The following is an 18,810-nucleotide window of genomic DNA, read 5'->3' as shown; positions in this document are numbered from 1 at the left end:
AAGATAACTTATTAGCATGCATCGCAAAGCCCAAGTCGTTCGAAGAAAATTGTCCAAGCGAGAGTAAAACTGTACTAGATAAAGCATGCAAGAATATAGATGATGATGATTTGAATAAAAAAGATGGTTATTTTGAAGATTTAGAAGGTTCGTTAGAAGAAACTGATAGCGACAACAGTTGCTACCAAGAAGACGAAAAAAAGGACAATGCGATGGATAAATTAAACTCCATGAGGTTTGACATAGGATACCGACAGTACTTTAGATTAACGAGCTGTATAAGTTTTGTTTTCATGTTCTGGTGTCCAGAACAAATTATTCTCTATAAACAGGTATCAAAAGATTTGTTATTTTTAGAGTTGCTAATATTTCCTAAGTGCGTGAATAAAACCGTTATAGGTGAATATAACAGTGAAATTATAGATTTTTATGTTATAATAGGTCATTCAACAAACGAAATCTTATTCTTTTCTCAAATGTTAAGCGAGAATTCAAATAAAATATGTCTATGGTTATCTGAGTGGCTAAGATCTGGTGCAACCAGACCTAAAGAAATATACTGTCCTTGCCTTCTAGACGTAATTTCAAAAGTAGTCAGTGCACTAAACTCAAGTATGACTTATACAGAATACATCTTATTGTGTTTCAATTTTTTGACAAATAAAAAAAGTTCTCATTCTTTATGTTATGTTCGAATCAAGATGACTCACGTGAGTAAATGGTTTGATGAGTTGAATTGTTTTGAGAAAAAAAGCGTAAAAATTTTTTATGAAAGATGCGCTATATATTTAGGTACTATAAAGGATTGGAATTTATTTATTGAAGATGCAAAAAAAATATTAATTTTATTAAACAGTGACTACGAAAATAATTATTGCACACAACACAGAACTTATTTACTTGAAAAATTCAAAGAAAGTAATTTTGAAAAAGAAAATTTAAGCAATTTGAAGAACATTATTGATTGCGTGCAAGTGCCGAATGAAATTACAACGTATTTTCAAAATATTTTTGAAACTTGCAGTTTGTATTGTAGTAAGGGAGATGACTTTTCAGGCATACCAAACGCATTAGCGTGTTCCAACTTCGTGGATCAATTTATTTTGTTTTGCTCTCATGTTCCTCTGTGGGGAAATTTACTAGGTAATTCATCTAACAGATGGTCGATGTCAACGCATTCATTTGACAAATCACATTCAGTATTTAATAATTTAATATTTAAAAAACTGGATGTTGATAACTTTTTCAGAGAGTATGTTAATGAAACAAATCATTTAGTCAATAAAATATCAGACTACGCTCTTAATAGTGAGGAAAACTATGACAATAATTTGGAATATAGTTATTTATTTCAAACAGAGAATTGGATGGGCCAAGGAAAAGAGAACTATAACTGCGTTGATTTAGAACAGAATACAATTATAGATATTGAAGAATTAGTTTCGACACATGAACCTTCTACTATAAATTTTGGTAGCTCAGATTCAGCATTATACAGCACCACAAATTCTAAAAATACATCAGATACAATTGCAAAATGTAGTCAAGGCTTGAAAACACAATTTGTCAACAACACATCTTTAACTTCTGCTGAAACGATTCATGCAAACTTATCTAGACACACATTTATAAAAAATGGAGATAAGTCTTTATTGTATAATGGTCGGTGTTTTGCAGTATACAATACCTGTCCAATAGACAGTATTCTGGAACTTTTTATCCAGCTAGTTTTAAAACAAAAAAAATTCGAAAATTATTTTTATGCTTCTTATTCATCAAACGACAATTTAGATGTTTTCAAGTTATTGTACGATTACGCATTAAATAACTGTTCATTGGAATTTTTAAGAAAACGTCGTTTTGAAATTATGCTGGAGATAACAAAAGCAAAAGTTGATATGATTACTAGTCTAAATTGTAGGTATAGTGTAACTACATTGATTTCAAAACTTTTAAGATCTACAACTGAAAGTTTCAAAATATTATCTTGTACCTTATGTAATAAAACAACTAAAGAGAATATTTCTATTGTACCAGTGGGATGGTCAAGTTTTCTTAATAATGGAATAAAATCATTAGAGGAAGAAGTGAAAATAAGTTTACAAGATCGTCAAAGCATGTATTGTATTTCTTGTAAAAAAAGTACGGCAGTCTTACATTCTTGTATTAATTCTTTCATATTCATTGATGTCGAGGATACTTACAGAACTGCGGTGATTAAAAATTTGAGTAAGAGTAAACATTATAACTTATCAGTAAATCAATCACCTTTTACCGCATTGAAAGAAATACCTAAAAAAATTACAATACATGGAAAATCTTTTAAAACTGCAGGAGTCATAGCCTTCGAAGATGGAGAGGTACCTCATTATTTTACAGTGTATTACCATAAAGAAGGAATATGGGAAGAATTTGACGATTTAAAACCAAGTGAAAGTACACAGTTTCACGAAAATGACTATATTTCTTTACAAAGGCAAAAATATAAACTTGCTGTTATAATGCTCATAAGCGAATGAAAATATTTAAATTGAAAAATTAATACTAACATAGTACCTTAAAAAACAAAATTACACAATAAGTTATTTAAAATTTTGTGGATTCAATTTCATTTTTTTCCGTTACATTGTATTAATATGAAAAATTGTTAATGTATGTATTAAAGTTACAAAGTTTTTATGAATACGTTTTACGAATTTCTTTTTCTAATAAGATATTTTTATTATAATTTATTGCAAAATAATCAAAACAAAATTTCAAACATAATTATAATTGACTACTAGTACTGAAATTCTGCATGCTATTAATTATAGACGTGTGCTATTTTTATTTAAAATACTAAAATTGAGACTCAGTATACCTGAAAGTTTCGTTCATTTTTTATACACATAGTTTTTTTATCAAGATTGTTGATTTCAGATGTGATGTGATGATTGAAGGGCCTGTAACTGAACTTATAAAGGTTAACAGTGGAGAAATCTAGGTTGATTAAATTAATCATGATTACAATAAACTAAACTTAGGTCTTCGGCTTCCAGAAGTCCTGGGTAGACTGGAATCTGGACATATGATGAAGTGAATATAGCTGTACGCACTACGCAGCAGATGTATATCGCCCGTTGCATATGAGAACTGTTAATAGGACTGACAGTCATCAGCTGACACTGACACGGTGTTAGGTACTGATGCGATATAACTGTCAACTGCCACATCTAATAAATTCTTTGAGGAAGTTTTTGTATTTTTATTAAGTCTAGGTGACTTTTTATTCTAAAAAAATTTCAAAAATATTTTTTATTGAGATTCTGAAAGAAAACAAATGAAATTAAATTAAAATCTATATGATGAAAGATATATTTAGTATAACTAAAAAAATGTTTACTTGTTTGGTTAATGTAATGCTTAAAAACCACGTACTTTTTTTATCTTAGACTTATCAGGAACTGCAGCTGTCGAAGGTTCTTCACTTACTAGATGAGCCAATTGTAGAACTTTCGCTTGTGACTTTTGAAGATTCTGGAGTCTGCTTTTTGCTGGTTTGAAAATTCTTTTCCTGAACTTGAATAACAATTTTTTTACATCTGATACATTAAAATAGTTATCTACAATAAACAACAAATTAAGCTAGTTATTATACTCACTGAAGTACCTTAATTGGGTGCATATTACATTAGGAAATTTTAGATAAACATTAATATGATCCATAGACCTCAGTCATCAAGTCTGACCGAATTAGCTAAGATACCATGTCTTTTCTCAAGTAACTCTTGGCACATTCTGATCTTAATAAATCTCTTTGACATTCTCTAAAACTTGAGATTGAGTGAAAGTTGCAGAATGGTTGCTGTACAGCAAATTCATGGTTACTTGTCAAGGTCAAAGACTTGAGTGTAAAAGTCAACCGTATCATACGGTTTATTTTATTGAATTCCTTATCTACTAGAGCAATGATCAAAAAATAAGATTTTTTAAATTTTAATCATGGGAATTTTAAAAATCGAATAAAGAAAATAGTGTTCATACCTACTGGTATTTACACAGTAATCAAGCTATTACCTAGTATTTGGGCAATTTATGTTGTTACTCAAGTTTAACCTTGGTTGCATCAAAGTTTTTGCTGTACAATGCATCAATTACTTTTTGTAAATTCACTTACACTAGAGATTGAATAATAAGCATTATTCAAGCTATAATTTGCTGATAAGATGATAGGCCTTTTCCTTGTCCATGTACAAGAAGTTTAAAGGAGTCAGTATTTTAAATATTTTAAATTTAAAATCAATGCTAGATGAACCAACTGACTTCCAACTGAGGAGAGCATTTCTGCCGTCTCAGGGAAAAAAAGCGTAAGTGCAATGTTATTCTTATGGCACATACACTTTTTTTCCCTGGGACGGCAGATTTTGATTGCCATGATTGTTTACAGTTGAGGCAAATATACATCTGATGTCACTTCAGACATTGCTAATAAAATTGAATTAAAGATTTGCAAGCATTGTTGTTTAGGCAACTCATGTTTATAAAATTGACAAACCACTATCTGTAAAAGTGTTGCCTTTAGTTTTGTTTTCATTTTTTTGGGATAAAGCTGTCCAACAATTTATTATGATGTAATATTTTCTAAAATAAAGTAGCACACCCGGCCAATGGTACAGCCGCAAAGAGCACAGGTGAGTCAGTTTCCCAATCCCAAATAAAAGGTAAATATGCAAAAGCTTACGTCCCCAGACTCCCCACTCCCCACGGCTGCGTACGAACACTATACGAATTACGAACTAGTCCATCGTCCATCGTCCACGAATGTGAGATATTTCATCAGATATCTATCCATCGGAGCATCCAGCATCGCAGGCGCTCCGCAAGGAGGCGCTCACCATCACACAGTACTAAGGCGGAAATATTTGAACCTTGAATGTTGATAAACAATTTGTCGTTAATAAACAAAAACTAAGTAAAAAACAGTGAATGTAAATAAATACTTATTGGTATTCATTCTTTGTTATATAATATTAATTTGTATCTATTAAAAGTGTGATGAAAAATGTCACGTGTAAGATAATTTAAAATCAAATTCAACAAGATGCAGCCTATGTGATGGATAAATTTTGAGAGGAGTCAGTAATGAAGCCGAAGTGATGTAGGATATTTTATTATGGCATCAGATTTAAGCTTTAAGAACAAGATTTGCTTACTGCCTTTGAAGTAATGTGAAATGCCAGCTTCCTTTGGCAAAAAACCAACTGTCAAAAAAATGATAAAGCATGCATAAAGCAATTATGCAAAATATACAAATTACGAATAAGAGAATTTATATTGAGATAATTATAATCTTAGAAAAAATATATAAAATTGTGGGAGGATCTTTCTATATACCAATAATAATAATGATAATAGTAATAATAATAGTTTTTTTAATAATAATAATAATAATTATGCTAATAATAATATTTAAATACATTCAATATTGTTTTTTTTTTATATTTTATCTTACTTAAGTGCATGTGATCGAATATACATGTATGATTTGTATAAGGCTCTTACCTGTTCTTTTAATTAAAAAAATTAATACTTACATACATTTTTTTTATTTTATTAGAGAAAAATTATTTTAAAAAATTTAAATAATTAATATTGCCGTCTTACTATCTTATAGACCTCCTGTGGCTCCCTCGCTCCCTTGCGGAGGAATAGCCCCCAACTTCTGCTCCGCACTCCGTTTATGGAAAGAGGAACGCTGCGGGGACTACGGGTGTGTTCCAGTAACGCTCTCCGACAACTTAATTACGTATTAGGATGTCTTGCGTCATGTTTAAGTTGTCGGTAAGTTGTTGGAGAGCGCTACTGGAACACACGGTCAGAGATAACTTATAATACTTGCCTTTGAGTGTACACGCTGTGCTCACGCGAAATGTATATATATATATATGATTTCTGCCGTGCGCTCGTGCAGCTTGCGTATCTTGCACTATACCTAACTTTTGCGATAGGACGAGAATATGGGGGGGAAGGCCCCACTCTTAGCTGGCTCTTTTTCTCCCCCTTTTCTAAAGGTGTGTGTGCACAGGTATACATACATGTATAAGGGTACGAAACTGCTGCAGTGCTGCGACTGCTGCGCCGACGATGAAGAAAGAGGGGAATAAGGCCATAATATATATTACACAGGCTCCCATCATGTCCCATAGGTAGGTGTATACACTCCGCAATCCGCACAAAATTCAACTCCATATAGCGCGACGAGTCCCGTAAAACAAACGACAGTAGTGTTACACTACTACCAGTGTACATATATACACTGTACTGTTTTCGAAATAAACAAAACATATACTTATTATATAAAAATTTACTGTTTACGTCTGCGGTGCTAAATGTTTTAGACGATTGCAAACACAGAGCAAAGTATTTATCTAATCCCGTTTTAGAGTTTTTATAACGACCATATACTTAGTAAAACATGGTTCAAATTTAAAATTATGCTTCCTTCTTCAAAAGGCTTTACTCCACCATTAACATATTTCATTTACTTTTAAATTAAATATTTTTATTGTAGGACACGAAATTTTGGTAAACATTAACAATAATATAATATTAATCTACCAACATTGTAAACAAGTTTTGTACTTGCCACTCTGTATCACGTGGTCTTAGTATAACTTTGAGATCAGCATCAGCGCCATCTAACGGGGCTCGTAAAAAAAAAAAAACCAAACTCACAATATAACAACTTATAAGTACACTGCCTCTTTCCACACCATTACTTCAGTAATTTCCCTGATATGTAAAAAATTTCTTTTTTTCAGGATTGGCTTTATCATCTTGGGCTAATTGGGCTTTACAATTAAAGACAATTCATTAAAACCTATACCCTTTGAAAAAGTTTTAAACTCTTTTCAGGACGAATAAAAATATTAATAAAAATAAAAATTTTTGATTTCTTAAATTTGATCAAGCAGATATCTATGTATGCATGTCATTGAATAAATCTTTAGACGAGAGTCAATTGTTGTAACCACAAGTACAAATCAGATTAGGTGATTAGTAATGAATAATGAAATATACTCGAGATGGTTTTTAATCTTACCAAAAATTATTTTAAAAATTGCACATTAAGTACTGAATAAAGTTTTAACTTTCGAGAATTTTGGTGTGCAAAATACTACAAAGAACTGACACTTGTACAACCAAAATAAAAAATTTTATTACTTTAAATGTGACAGAGTGAGAAAAAATTACGAATAATCGTTTTATTTTTTATTTCCAATTAAAAATATTTTATATTCATTATTTCCAAATTTTTATATCATGTAGCATCAATCATAAACTGAAAAATAGCAACGATTTCAAATTAATTTAAACATTTGTCACGTTCGCTCAAGTTCGAATTATATACCACTAATCTTGATTTCTGATCATTTTCGTGTATGGATTTTTCGTTTGAATAGAAAGAGTTGGTACTAAGTTATTTTTTTGCAAGATTAATACTGAAAATTGTGATATAAAGTGACGCTACTAATTTTACCCGGATCACTTGTTAAGTTTTCGACACGATGAGAAACATTGGGATATTTTACCTCGTATTCCACAGTACAAAATCATTGTTACAGAGGATACCTCTCGTTTGTTCTAAAGTTATGGCAAACAATCTAAGTATACATGAAAATTGCATAAAATATTGTGAATCCGTGAGACTTAAGCCACTCAAAACGATCAAATAACTCTCCCAAATACTCTAATAGCATGCAGATAAGCTTATCATATCACACAAAGCCCAAAAAATAAATTTTGTTTATCTACTGTGGGACTTGGGCTACTTAAAACGATTAAATATTCATTTCTAACATTCCATCATCCAATACATGAGCTCATTATACCACCACACATAGAGTCCAAAAAACGTAGTGACCAATTACTTGAATTGTATTGTATAGGCAGTAAAAGGCTATAAATGTATCAATAATTAAATTGATCATGTTTATTTAATTCATTTTCTATACAATTTTTCACGACGTATAGATCAATTAAGGTTATTTTTTTATTAATACTAATTTTCTTGATTATTTAGCTGTCTTATTTTAATAAAAATTACTTTAAAATTTTCTTCTTTTCAATAAATTATTAATTAGTTATTCACAACATTTATTCATTAATTTATATTGCAAATGCTTGAAAAATGCGCCAAAAGCAACCAAGATGGTTCTCGCTTGGCCTACACATCTGATTAGTTGCCGGCTATTCATTAGATGAAAGCTTGAACAACCATGTATAAAACCATTTCTAGCATATCACGTGAAATTCATCGTAGAATTTAACGACTTCTCAATTCTGTGCTTCTGATATCAACACATATTTTGGAGTTAAAGTTTCTAGAAATAAACACAAGCTTTTCATAAACAAATGCAGTGGCTATCGGCTTACAACGTACACACTCTTGTCTAGGAGTTCATACTTCATTGCCATTAGGACTCTAACGTCAAACCCTAATAAATTACAGAAATAATATCGTTGGGATAATCTTAACTGGAAAATATGTCTCACTTCCATGTATCGAACAAAAACTCCAAAAAATGCATGGACGGTAGCAGAAGATGCAGTAGAAACTGTAAATAACCAGGTTCTCTCTCTCTCTCTTTTTCTCTAGGAATATGACAAAACTCCGGCTACCCTGCAGAATTAACGCCATCTCTGATCGACCAAGTATACAATCAATGTGCGATGCTGCCATTTGGGGTCACCGCCGGGAAAGAATCACATTCCCTTGGGTGTACAAACGTACACGCCAGGGAGAAAGAACGCAGCCACGGAGCAAAAAGCGTCCCTGTAGTTGCTCAGTTACGTGTGCGTGGTAAGATAATACGGAGCTTAAATAAACTGTTGGCTTTGTTCTCTACAAAACCAGAGATAAGAACTTTTTTTTTTTTTTTTTTTTTTCTATTCTTTTTTGAAAGGAACCTAGAAGCAACTAAATAAAAATGCAGTCCCTCACACCAGTAAGTGCATCAGGCCTATAAGGTTACTTTTTTTTTGTTTATTAGCAGGTCGAAAGATTGTAAAAATGATCGATTTTTTGCAGGACCACGAGTTCAATTACATGCCAAGCAATTGGAGCAAGAGGTACGGTCCGATAGAGTTGCAAGCTCGGTTCCTCAAATTTTGTGAAAACGGTAAGCTGTAGCTCTGTTTTTAAAAAAAAAAGTATTTCAATTTAACGCGCGTGGGTTCTTTGACTTTGTAGTTACGAGGAAAACTCGCTCGTCAATAGCGCACGAGCTGAACGTACCATATGGATCATCTGAGCGTGCCAAGTACGATATATACGGAACCGATCTTCCGGATGGTAAAAAAAAGTTTTTGTGATTCAGTGTTCAAGTGATCGTAGATTTTATGATTTTTCGGTGGTTATAGGTAATATATTTGAACGCTTTTAGATGCACCGATTTTTATATTCATTCACGGCGGCTATTGGATGGAGTTCAGCAAGGACTTGTCAGGTTTTGCAGTCCCAAATTTCGTGGCCCATGGGATTAAAGTTGTTGTAGCTGGTTATGACTTGTGTCCAAACAGTAAGCCGATATTTTTTTATTTCCTTTTTCGTATTATTTGTGATGTGATGTAAGAATTTTAAATATATAAGAGACAACAAGTGGTAATATTAATAAAAAGTTTATTTGCTTTTCATAAAAAGTAAACAGTAAGCGTTTCAATCGATTTTTAAATCGTCGAAACTTATCTATAAAATGAGTTTGAATCATTTTAAACAATAAATTGAAAAAAGTTAAATCATACATTCTTAACTACTACATCTATTAACAAACTATCTTTTCGATTTCAGTAAGATTAACCGATATTGTGCAGCAAATAAAATTACTGGTTGAAAAAATCATAATTTTGGCTCAGTCTTTAAAATCTAAGTAAGTATAGTAAAATATATACAATTTATTTACATCAAAATAATTACATTAATCTCTGTACAAAAGGAATTGATTTTTTTTTCCAACGATTTACATATTTACATGATGACTTACAGAACCTGACGTTCAACTTTTTTTTATTGTCAAAACTTTTGACTAAAAGACAATTGTGTAATCAGTAGTTGTAAAAGAGTTTTTCCTTCTCCCCAGAAAGAATCTCAATCAAAGGCCAATAAGTTAATCTTAAACAGCTGCCTTGTAAAACATTGACCGCAAAAAAAGATAGACAATGATAAAAGATTTATCGATTATCAAATTTTTTTTTTCATACAGCCATTCTGTCGATATTTAGCTCAGCACAAGTGGCGAGCTTCAAGGCACAGATGTCTGTAAAGGTAAATAATCTTAAAAATTTCGTGCTCCGTACAGATGTATCTGGCTTGGAGGTCATAGTGCTGGTGCCCATCTCGCAGCAAGTTTGCTGCACGACCACAAATGGCGAGCTTCAAAGCACAGTTGTCTAGAGCTGCTTAAGGGTCTTGTACTCATTGGCGGAATTTACGATTTGAAACCGGTGCTTTCTTTAAGTGTGAACGAGGCCGTTAAGCTCACTCCGTAAGTTTATTGCTGCTGCTTTTTCTTTAAATTTTTTTTTTGCATTTCTTCACAATATACAGTTATTCATGACAAGATTCTTTAAAACTTTATCAGAAGTTCTTTTTTTTCACACTTTCTTCGCTTTTTACCAGTTACTTTCATTGCAAACGTTGGAAATATTTTACTCATTTATTATTATAATAATAATCAACTGATTTAAAAAATGACGTCCACGTTATAATGGAGCTAAAACTAGTCTCACGTCAAAGTAGCTTTACCAGGGACAAATATCCACCCAATGCCCCCCCCCATTTCTTCTAGAAAATCATTAATACGTATCGTTTTGTCTATAACTTTTTTTCTTCCGGGTTACTGCGACAGTCCATACTGGCTTTATCGTTGGAGCCACCTACTCACTACCTCTGTGTAGGGGTATATTGCTGCCCCCATTATCCAGTCACCTAATTGATAACATATTTATCATACCATAGGCATAGTTAGAGCCTTTAGTAAAAAATGTTCCTCTCAACCTGTTTTCATCGGAGAAAGTTCATACCAGGCAGATTTTTCCGTGAAATATTCCTTTGGTGTCATTAATTATTTGGGGAGGTATGGGACACCTACGAGAGCGTCTTCCTTAGGCAAGCCCGGGGCAAAATCACTGACCGCACCGACGTAGTTATGGGAGAACAACTATTTTCTGACTTCAACGAATTTCTCACCCTCCTTAAGGTACTTTTCGCTCCGTACGACACGCAGAACCAAATAAGAGGCAAACTGGCTGCACTGCGCAAAAACGAACGCGAAAAAATGTTAGATTACATCAACCGCACGCGCGACATCCGTAACTCATTAGTAGACAGGAAAGCTCTCGACACAAATAGGGAACTTTCTAGCGAAGAAGCCTTAGAAATTGACCGTGATGTAATCGAAGCATTTTAAGACGGGATCCCGTTTTCATTACGGCAAAGATTTCCCCCCGAGAATAACATCAGCCTAGGCAAGATGTTCGACAACACACTAATAGCAGAACGCGAAATGCTGAAAGATGAAGCCGAACACCCGCATAACAGTAATAGCCAGCCCCGCAACGAATACCCGTACGGACCGCCACGCAACGATCAGACAAACTCAACATTACCGAACGATCAAACCATCCCCAAACCGAGGTCCGTTGACCTGCCACTATGATGTGGCCGTGTAATAAGATTGGCTACATAAGGCGTGACTGTAGGAAGCTCAAGTGGGACACAGAGAACGGGAACGTGCTGAGAAACATACCCCTTGTCCTACGTACAAATAACTTGTTAGAAAAAAATGAGTCAAATGAAAATAATTTTTCATGTGTTTGCTGGGGGCCCTATTAATGCTATTTATTCCTAGTGTAGTTACTTTGGCATAAGGCTAATTATAGCTTCATCAGGCAGTATATTCTTAAAAATTTTATTCCAAACATCATCAAAAGTTTAATAAATGTTGGATTTAATTAGATACGTTATACAACATGCATGTTTTTATGACTACTGAGAGAGAAATTTCATTCGACAATTCATCACTTCTCTTAAATTTGAATATTTTGATAATCTAGTCGAATAAATAATTAAAATAAGTAAAAAAAATGTATACTAACTTATATACTATATAACTTACATATTAACTATACTCGAAAATCACTTAAGCATTGATTACAATTAATGAATTATATTTTTAGAGAAGAAATCAGTTTGTATACTTTCGCTCCAATCGATGAATCGAAAAAATTAGAAAACAACTCAGAGTGTATAAGCAATTTAAAAGTTATCCTAGCTGTAGGGGAATGCGATTCCCCTATCTTTGTCGAGGAATCCAAACGATATGCACGAGTGAGTAACGTTTTTTTTTGTTTTCCATCTTTTAAACGTCAATTACATGAATGAGTGAAAAAAGCATATTTTTTTATTATTTACAGAGACTAATACAATTTGTAGATAATGTCGAATTTTTACTGCTAAGGAACAATATCGACCACTTTGACATAGTAGAAAATCTTACAACGAATGACTTTTTATTATCGAAAATCCTTATACACAACGTAAAAAACATTAAATGAGTAACATAAATCATAAGAAACTAAGGGAATTTATTAAATTTTTGTGCCAGAGTCAGCATTTGTATTGTTCACTTATAAGTGAATATTTGTAGGGGACTTACTGCTCGGTGCACGAACTGTATTACATTATACTAGAGACTGGCTGGTAAACGTGGAAGGGGCTCGCGCACACAAGTAAGGTAGTGTAAACTGCTCCGTCTGAGCTTGTGTTGGTGTGCTCGTCCCCCGCCCCTATTAATTCCCAATCTTCGGGGCTCTCTGGCGATCGCTCCGCTGAGTTCGCGCCGGGTTAAGAGTCGGCTTTCGTGGGCCCTCGAGGAAGGTCGGAAAGCTCCCCCGTGGCAGCCAGGCTCTCGTAGTTCAGTTGAAAAGTCGGCCATCGAACACAGAACGAACAAAACTAGATCTTTCCACGCAGACAGCAGTTTGTCAACAGTTTCCGTTCCCCGCTGGATCAAGGAAGCTTGTTAATCAAACTCGTCACCGAGCAGTGAATTCTCTCTCCCACTAGAGTGACTTCAGTAAGATCTTTCAATTGTCCTCTTTGTTTGAGGTAGTATTTTGTTATTTGTTATTAAAAGCTTAGACTCCTCGGACAACGCTTTCAATCGTTGTTTCGTGGCAGCTAGCTGTTTATTAATCTTATTCGCATACGCGTCTCAAATTTCCTCGAAACGTTCTCTTGGTTATTGTATGTTATATTTAGACTAATAAACAATTTTGGTTAGTTTAAATATTGTCGTTGATATTTAGTTTCAATCTCCTTTGCAAAAAACAAAGGGAAATTTATAATTTTCGAAAGAGAAACATTTCCTGATGTGAGTAGAAGATCCTCAAAGGATAAACAAAAAAACTGGTGATTTCGATTCGTGACTTAGAAAGTTAGAGCCACGAGAAAAAGCCAGAGCAACTTTTCAAAGTTTTTTCATGTATTAAATAATGTACTTTATGGGTACAAAACATTTTAATTAAAAAAAATTTTTGATGTATTTGCCGAGGAGCACTGACAGGTGCTACTTGTTTCTGGTAAAGCTACCTTAGCGTAAGACTAGTTTAACTTTTGATAGGCTAGTTCGTTTTTGAAATTAATTAAGTATGATTATTTAATGTTTTCAACATTTGCAATGAAAATAATTTGCAGAAAATGGGAAAAATATTTTTAAAAAAACTTCCTATTTGTTCACGAGGGAAGGGGTTTTATGCTGCTCCCAATCCAGTTCAGTCGTGTAGAGGTGGAAGTGGTTTACGGCGGAAAATAAATATAACGCAAATGTGCAATAAAAATATTTACAATATATTTACAGTGCTTAAATTATGAAAATGTGCTCAAGTGAAGGCAAGCGGAGAGAAGCTTTCTCTGCCGCCGCGGCGCGCTAACTAACATACTATGCTCGCAGAGCAATATTTATAGAGACAAAAGTTAAAGTAGAAATTCTAGTACATTGATAAATAAAGGTACAAGAGTAAAGGTAAAACGGTCTCTTGGGCATTGCAAATGTACGCGATGATAAAGGCGTATGATCGGAAAATTACTTCAACTTTAATACAAGAATAACAAACGTGACGCAATTTGAATTTAGAAAAGGTTTGTCGGCAAATATTCAGGTACAAAACTGAACATACCGCCCGCCATACTACGGTTCGGGGTAAACGGAGTATTAACAACTAGCACTGCACTTATGTAAAACAAACTTAGAGTCTGTATTTTGAAAATGTCAATAATGTAATGGACCGGAAAGCGTCCAGCCGAATATGGTGCGCTGGGCCATGGGTGTCCCAGGTAGTCCGATGCGTAAGCCCTCTTGAAGAACTCGTGGAAGCACATCAGCTCCTAGCAGCAACTCGATTTCCGTCAGATCGGCTCGAAAGTCGTCTGCAAGCTCCAAACCCTGTATATACTTCACGTCGCCTGGAAGCTTGAAGTTTCCTGACCTGTAGCTGGATATAAGCGAGAGCACTAGAGCTTCGCACGTGAGCTTCCCGTCGCTAACCATGGAGGCGAGAGTAAGGTAAGTTTTTCCATGAACTCGCGGAGTCTTGATGCCACCGACACCAATGACCTCCATGCTGGCCTCTTTATATCCCTGGCGAAGTTTACTTAGCAGGCTCTTTGCAACAAAGGATCGCTGAGAGCAGTTGTCGAGCATGGCACGAGCGATGAGTGTGCGTCCGTCCGGGCCTTGAATTCGGACGAGCGCAGTAGGCAACAGCGTAGTGTTTGAAGAGTCTGGCGATGCCATCCAATGACAGGATACGCGACTCCCTTTCGTGAGTGTAGCAGGCCATGCAGAAGATGCAAGATGCACTGTAGTGGCAGGATTCTCGTGCAGCAGCGTATGGTGATGCCCGTTGCAAGTTAGGCATCGTTTGCTTGATTTGCAGCTTGCGAGTTTGTGAGCACCAAGGCAATTATAGCACATGTTCTTGGCCTCAACAAACTGTTTGCGTTCATGTGGCGATTTTGCTTTGAAATCGGCACAGCGTAGTATGAAATGCTCACCTTGGCAAAAGCGGCATTTCTCCGTAAAGGCGGCATATGCGTACGAAGTAGAAGACGCCGTCTTGTCCTTCTTCCGTGTTGCCTTCTCTGTAGAAGACGCGACGATCTCGAGCATCGAGATGCGTTGTTCAATGAAACGCACGAGTGTTTCAAGTGCAGGAGGCTCGTGGGTACTGCTGAGCGATGACTCCCATTCTCGGAAAGTTCGAGCGTCGAGTTTCCGAGCTGTAACAGCGACCACCAAGTCATCCCACTGGTCCGTCGGACGCTTAAGCTGTTTAAGTGCAGCCAAGGCATTTACAGTGCCACTGAGCAATGCCTTGAGTTCGAGCGGCGATTCGTTGCTTACAGCCGGCGCGGCTAGCAAATCGCGAGTTAGCGCGGCAACCAAGCGCCGCTTGTTTGCATAATTATCCTCCAACCTTTTCCATGCAGCCTCGAAGTTGGCGTCGATTACCTGGATCGTCCTCAACAATTCAGCCGCCTCGCCTTGCACATGCGTCTTGAGGTGCTGAAGCTTCTCGACGTTGGAAAGTCGAGAATCGTTGACTATGATCGCAGAGAACAGATCCTTAAACTCGAGCCAGTCGTTGAAATGTCCGGAAAATGTGGGCACAGTAATGGACGGCAGGTTGCGAGAGTTAGCTGGTGGAACAGGAGCTGGGTCTGATGCGGGCGATGCAGGAAGTTTTCCGAGCTGTTCAGCCAAATTAGCTGCCGAATCGAGGTAAGCTTCTTCGGCGATTTCGTAGCTGTTTTCATCGAAATAGCCGATGTCCTTAGTATCGTCTGGAGCAATGTTGAGAATCCTGAGATGAGTGTCCTTGAAGTCATCCCAGTTTATTCGTAGTTGCTGTATACGGCTCTCGATGATTGCACGAGTGAACTTATCCTTGCCGCGCTTCTTGAGGTTTTCGTAAGCATTGCTAATGCTTTTGTACAACTCCTGTTGACGCTTAAGTAAAATTTTGAGTTCCTTGACGTCTGCCATGACGCAGTCGATGTCGCGATGAAGCGCTTGATAATAGGGCTGAGTGTTGGCAGCTAACGACCGCCCGCCTTGGCAAATTCAAGCACGGAGAGCATGCACACACTCTGATTCCTTAAATGACTCACTACTGCAGCTTCGTGAGAGCGCGTTCACCTACACGGAATCAAATGGTCAAAGCAAAATTCAAGGCTTCACTGAGCACTAGCACATATCCACTCCTGCACTGACCGTCGGTCCCTGGAACCACGCTCTGCTACCAAAAATGTTCACGAGGGAAGGGGTTTTATGCTGCTCCCAATCCAGTTCAGTCGTGTAGAGGTGGAAGTGGTTTACGGCGGAAAATAAATATAACGCAAATGTGCAATAAAAATATTTACAATATATTTACAGTGCTTAAATTATGAAAATGTGCTCAAGTGAAGGCAAGCGGAGAGAAGCTTTCTCTGCCGCCGCGGCGCGCTAACTAACATACTATGCTCGCAGAGCAATATTTATAGAGACAAAAGTTAAAGTAGAAATTCTAGTACATTGATAAATAAAGGTACAAGAGTAAAGGTAAAACGGTCTCTTGGGCATTGCAAATGTACGCGATGATAAAGGCGTATGATCGGAAAATTACTTCAACTTTAATACAAGAATAACAAACGTGACGCAATTTGAATTTAGAAAAGGTTTGTCGGCAAATATTCAGGTACAAAACTGAACACTATTTAATTTTAAACTTATTACAAGCAAGGCACAAAAATATTCTATATCCTTATAAATAAATGTATATTACAACAAAATAGAGAAAAATATAAAAAAAACAAACACAACAATTTTACGGAATGAGCTTAACTCTCAAATGATCGCAGATTTCTATTCCACCACTTCATCATGGTTCATCTTTTCTTCAAGGGCTGTCGGTAAGGTATTGTATAATCACATTTTGTTACAAAATGTTTTCACATTAGTCGTCTATCGTTATCTCGAAGATCAATTTTTTTTTTAATTTTGATTTTTTTACTGCTAATGGGTTAGGCACCTTGGACACTGTAATACTAGAAGTTTTTGACCATCTTTCTGGCGAATACAAATCTACCACCTCTACTGGTGGAAAAATATTTTTTTTTGGTGAGTAGTCCAAATCTATGGACTCTTTTCCCGGACTTTCGGGAGAGTCCGAGGTCTCCCAAGCCTTGGGAAAGTTGCCCACACTAGCCACTCGTATCCTGGGGAAATACTTCGAATTATCGTCTACCAATGTGGGAGAATCTGAAATTTAAAGATAATGATTATGATTTATTATAATTTGTGAGGTTAGAAAATATGTTGGAAACTACAACTTGATGGTAACTACCTGGTGACGTGCAGTTATCTCCAACGTCTATACATTCAATTTGTTTTTCTTTTGTATTATTTTCATAAGCTGTGTTTTGACATTTTGAATCATCATTTTTTTTCATCTTTTTAGCTGGTTTTTCTTCATCTTCTCGGCTGTTATGAGTCTGATTGTCTTTACCAGATTCTTCTTCGTCACTGTGAAGGAACCGTTTTCGCTTACCTACTTGTGAATTTTTCTCAACTAGATGTTTCTCATGATTATCTAGATTACAACTTTCCTCGGAGGAATACATGGCTGTCATTGATTCTTTTAATTTTTCATTGCTTAAATTCTTTTGCATATTTACATATTTTTCAAAAACTTCATTTAAATGCTTGTCCGAATTTAACTTATTAGCCTGAAGAATTTTTTCAAGGTTTTCGTCATTGGATGCTGGGTCAATATATTTACCACAAGTGTCGCTGATAAAACATCCAATATATTCTTTGAACTCCTGTAGTCGACAATTTTTCAAATATTTGACAACTGCTTTAAATGATTTTGTAGCTAAAAAAGCGTTAATTATGAAATAACAGATATATATACAGTAATCATAAACGAAAACAACTAATACACTTACCATATAATTCTATTTCTTGTTTACTAAATTGAAGGTTCCGAGTTTCAGTATGTTTTTCTATAATTTGTAATACTTCGTAAAAGTCGGGCGGAACAATATAATTCGGATCAGCATTAAAGTTCTGAATGTGTTTTAATTTGTTCATCCGACTAATACTAATATTTACAAAATCAATGATAGATTGATCAATGGCCTTAATACCGGTCATTTCATCTTGGATATCATTCAACGTAATTTTTTTCTTCATTATTTCTGATTTTAGTTTTTTATCTCTTGCTATATCACTAAGTGCTTGGCATAACTGTACATATTTTCTTTTATACCTATCTTCCTTTAAATACGCTGAGTCTTCATCATCATCAAAGATGACTTCTGCTGTTTCTAGTTCTTCGATTCTTCTTTGGCACTCTTTTATAACCTTCTCTAATATTTTAATTTTTTTCAACTCGTCTGTAGTATATTTTGGTTCTGTGTCTGATTCACTGCCTTTTTCTCGTGTTGATTTATCTTTTTTGAGTTTAATTATGCGTCTACTGATTTCCTCACGAACTTCAAATATAGTTTGGTAAAATTTAGCTTTTTTATGAGTTATGTTGTTCACGCGATTTCGAAGAAAAAGTATAAAGTCTCTATCATGTTTGTTGAATGAATCAAGCTTGTTGTATTTCTTTTGCAACTTTTCAAGAATTACTTTAGTGTCTTCATCAGCCTTTTCATAATTAGCACAGGCTTTCAGAAAGTCTTCAAAAACTTTATCCGCAGAATTTGGAATAATGTCTTTG

General features: G+C 35.2%; 1 protein-coding gene across 1 annotated transcript; it reads left to right on the top strand.

Annotated features, from left to right (window-relative positions):
- Positions 1-8,941: 8,941 nt before the first annotated feature.
- On the top strand, positions 8,942-12,594 carry LOC149374599 (kynurenine formamidase-like). The gene is made up of 8 exons (XM_089592497.1): positions 8,942-8,987; positions 9,071-9,161; positions 9,233-9,334; positions 9,426-9,560; positions 9,830-9,908; positions 10,338-10,523; positions 12,217-12,367; positions 12,454-12,594. The coding sequence occupies exons 1-8, from the start codon at positions 8,970-8,972 to the stop codon at positions 12,592-12,594; spliced, it is 903 nt and encodes a 300-aa protein (XP_089448623.1). The 5' UTR covers positions 8,942-8,969.
- Positions 12,595-18,810: the final 6,216 nt, after the last annotated feature.

The sequence above is a fragment of the Copidosoma floridanum genome, unplaced genomic scaffold (genome assembly GCF_036245765.1).
Source record: "Copidosoma floridanum isolate Cflo_tuat_1 unplaced genomic scaffold, Cflo_Japanese_pri ptg000018l, whole genome shotgun sequence".
In the NCBI taxonomy this organism is placed as follows: domain Eukaryota; kingdom Metazoa; phylum Arthropoda; class Insecta; order Hymenoptera; family Encyrtidae; genus Copidosoma; species Copidosoma floridanum.
The sequence above is the reverse complement of the archived record's forward strand: the minus strand, read 5'-3'. Positions and strand labels throughout refer to the sequence as shown.

Coding starts and splice junctions, on each gene's coding strand:
- LOC149374599 (XM_089592497.1), top strand. Junction 10,524..12,216: donor GAGGCCGTTAAGCTCACTCC/GTAAGTTTATTG, acceptor TTATATTTTTAG/AGAAGAAATCAGTTTGTATA. Junction 12,368..12,453: donor AATCCAAACGATATGCACGA/GTGAGTAACGTT, acceptor TATTATTTACAG/AGACTAATACAATTTGTAGA.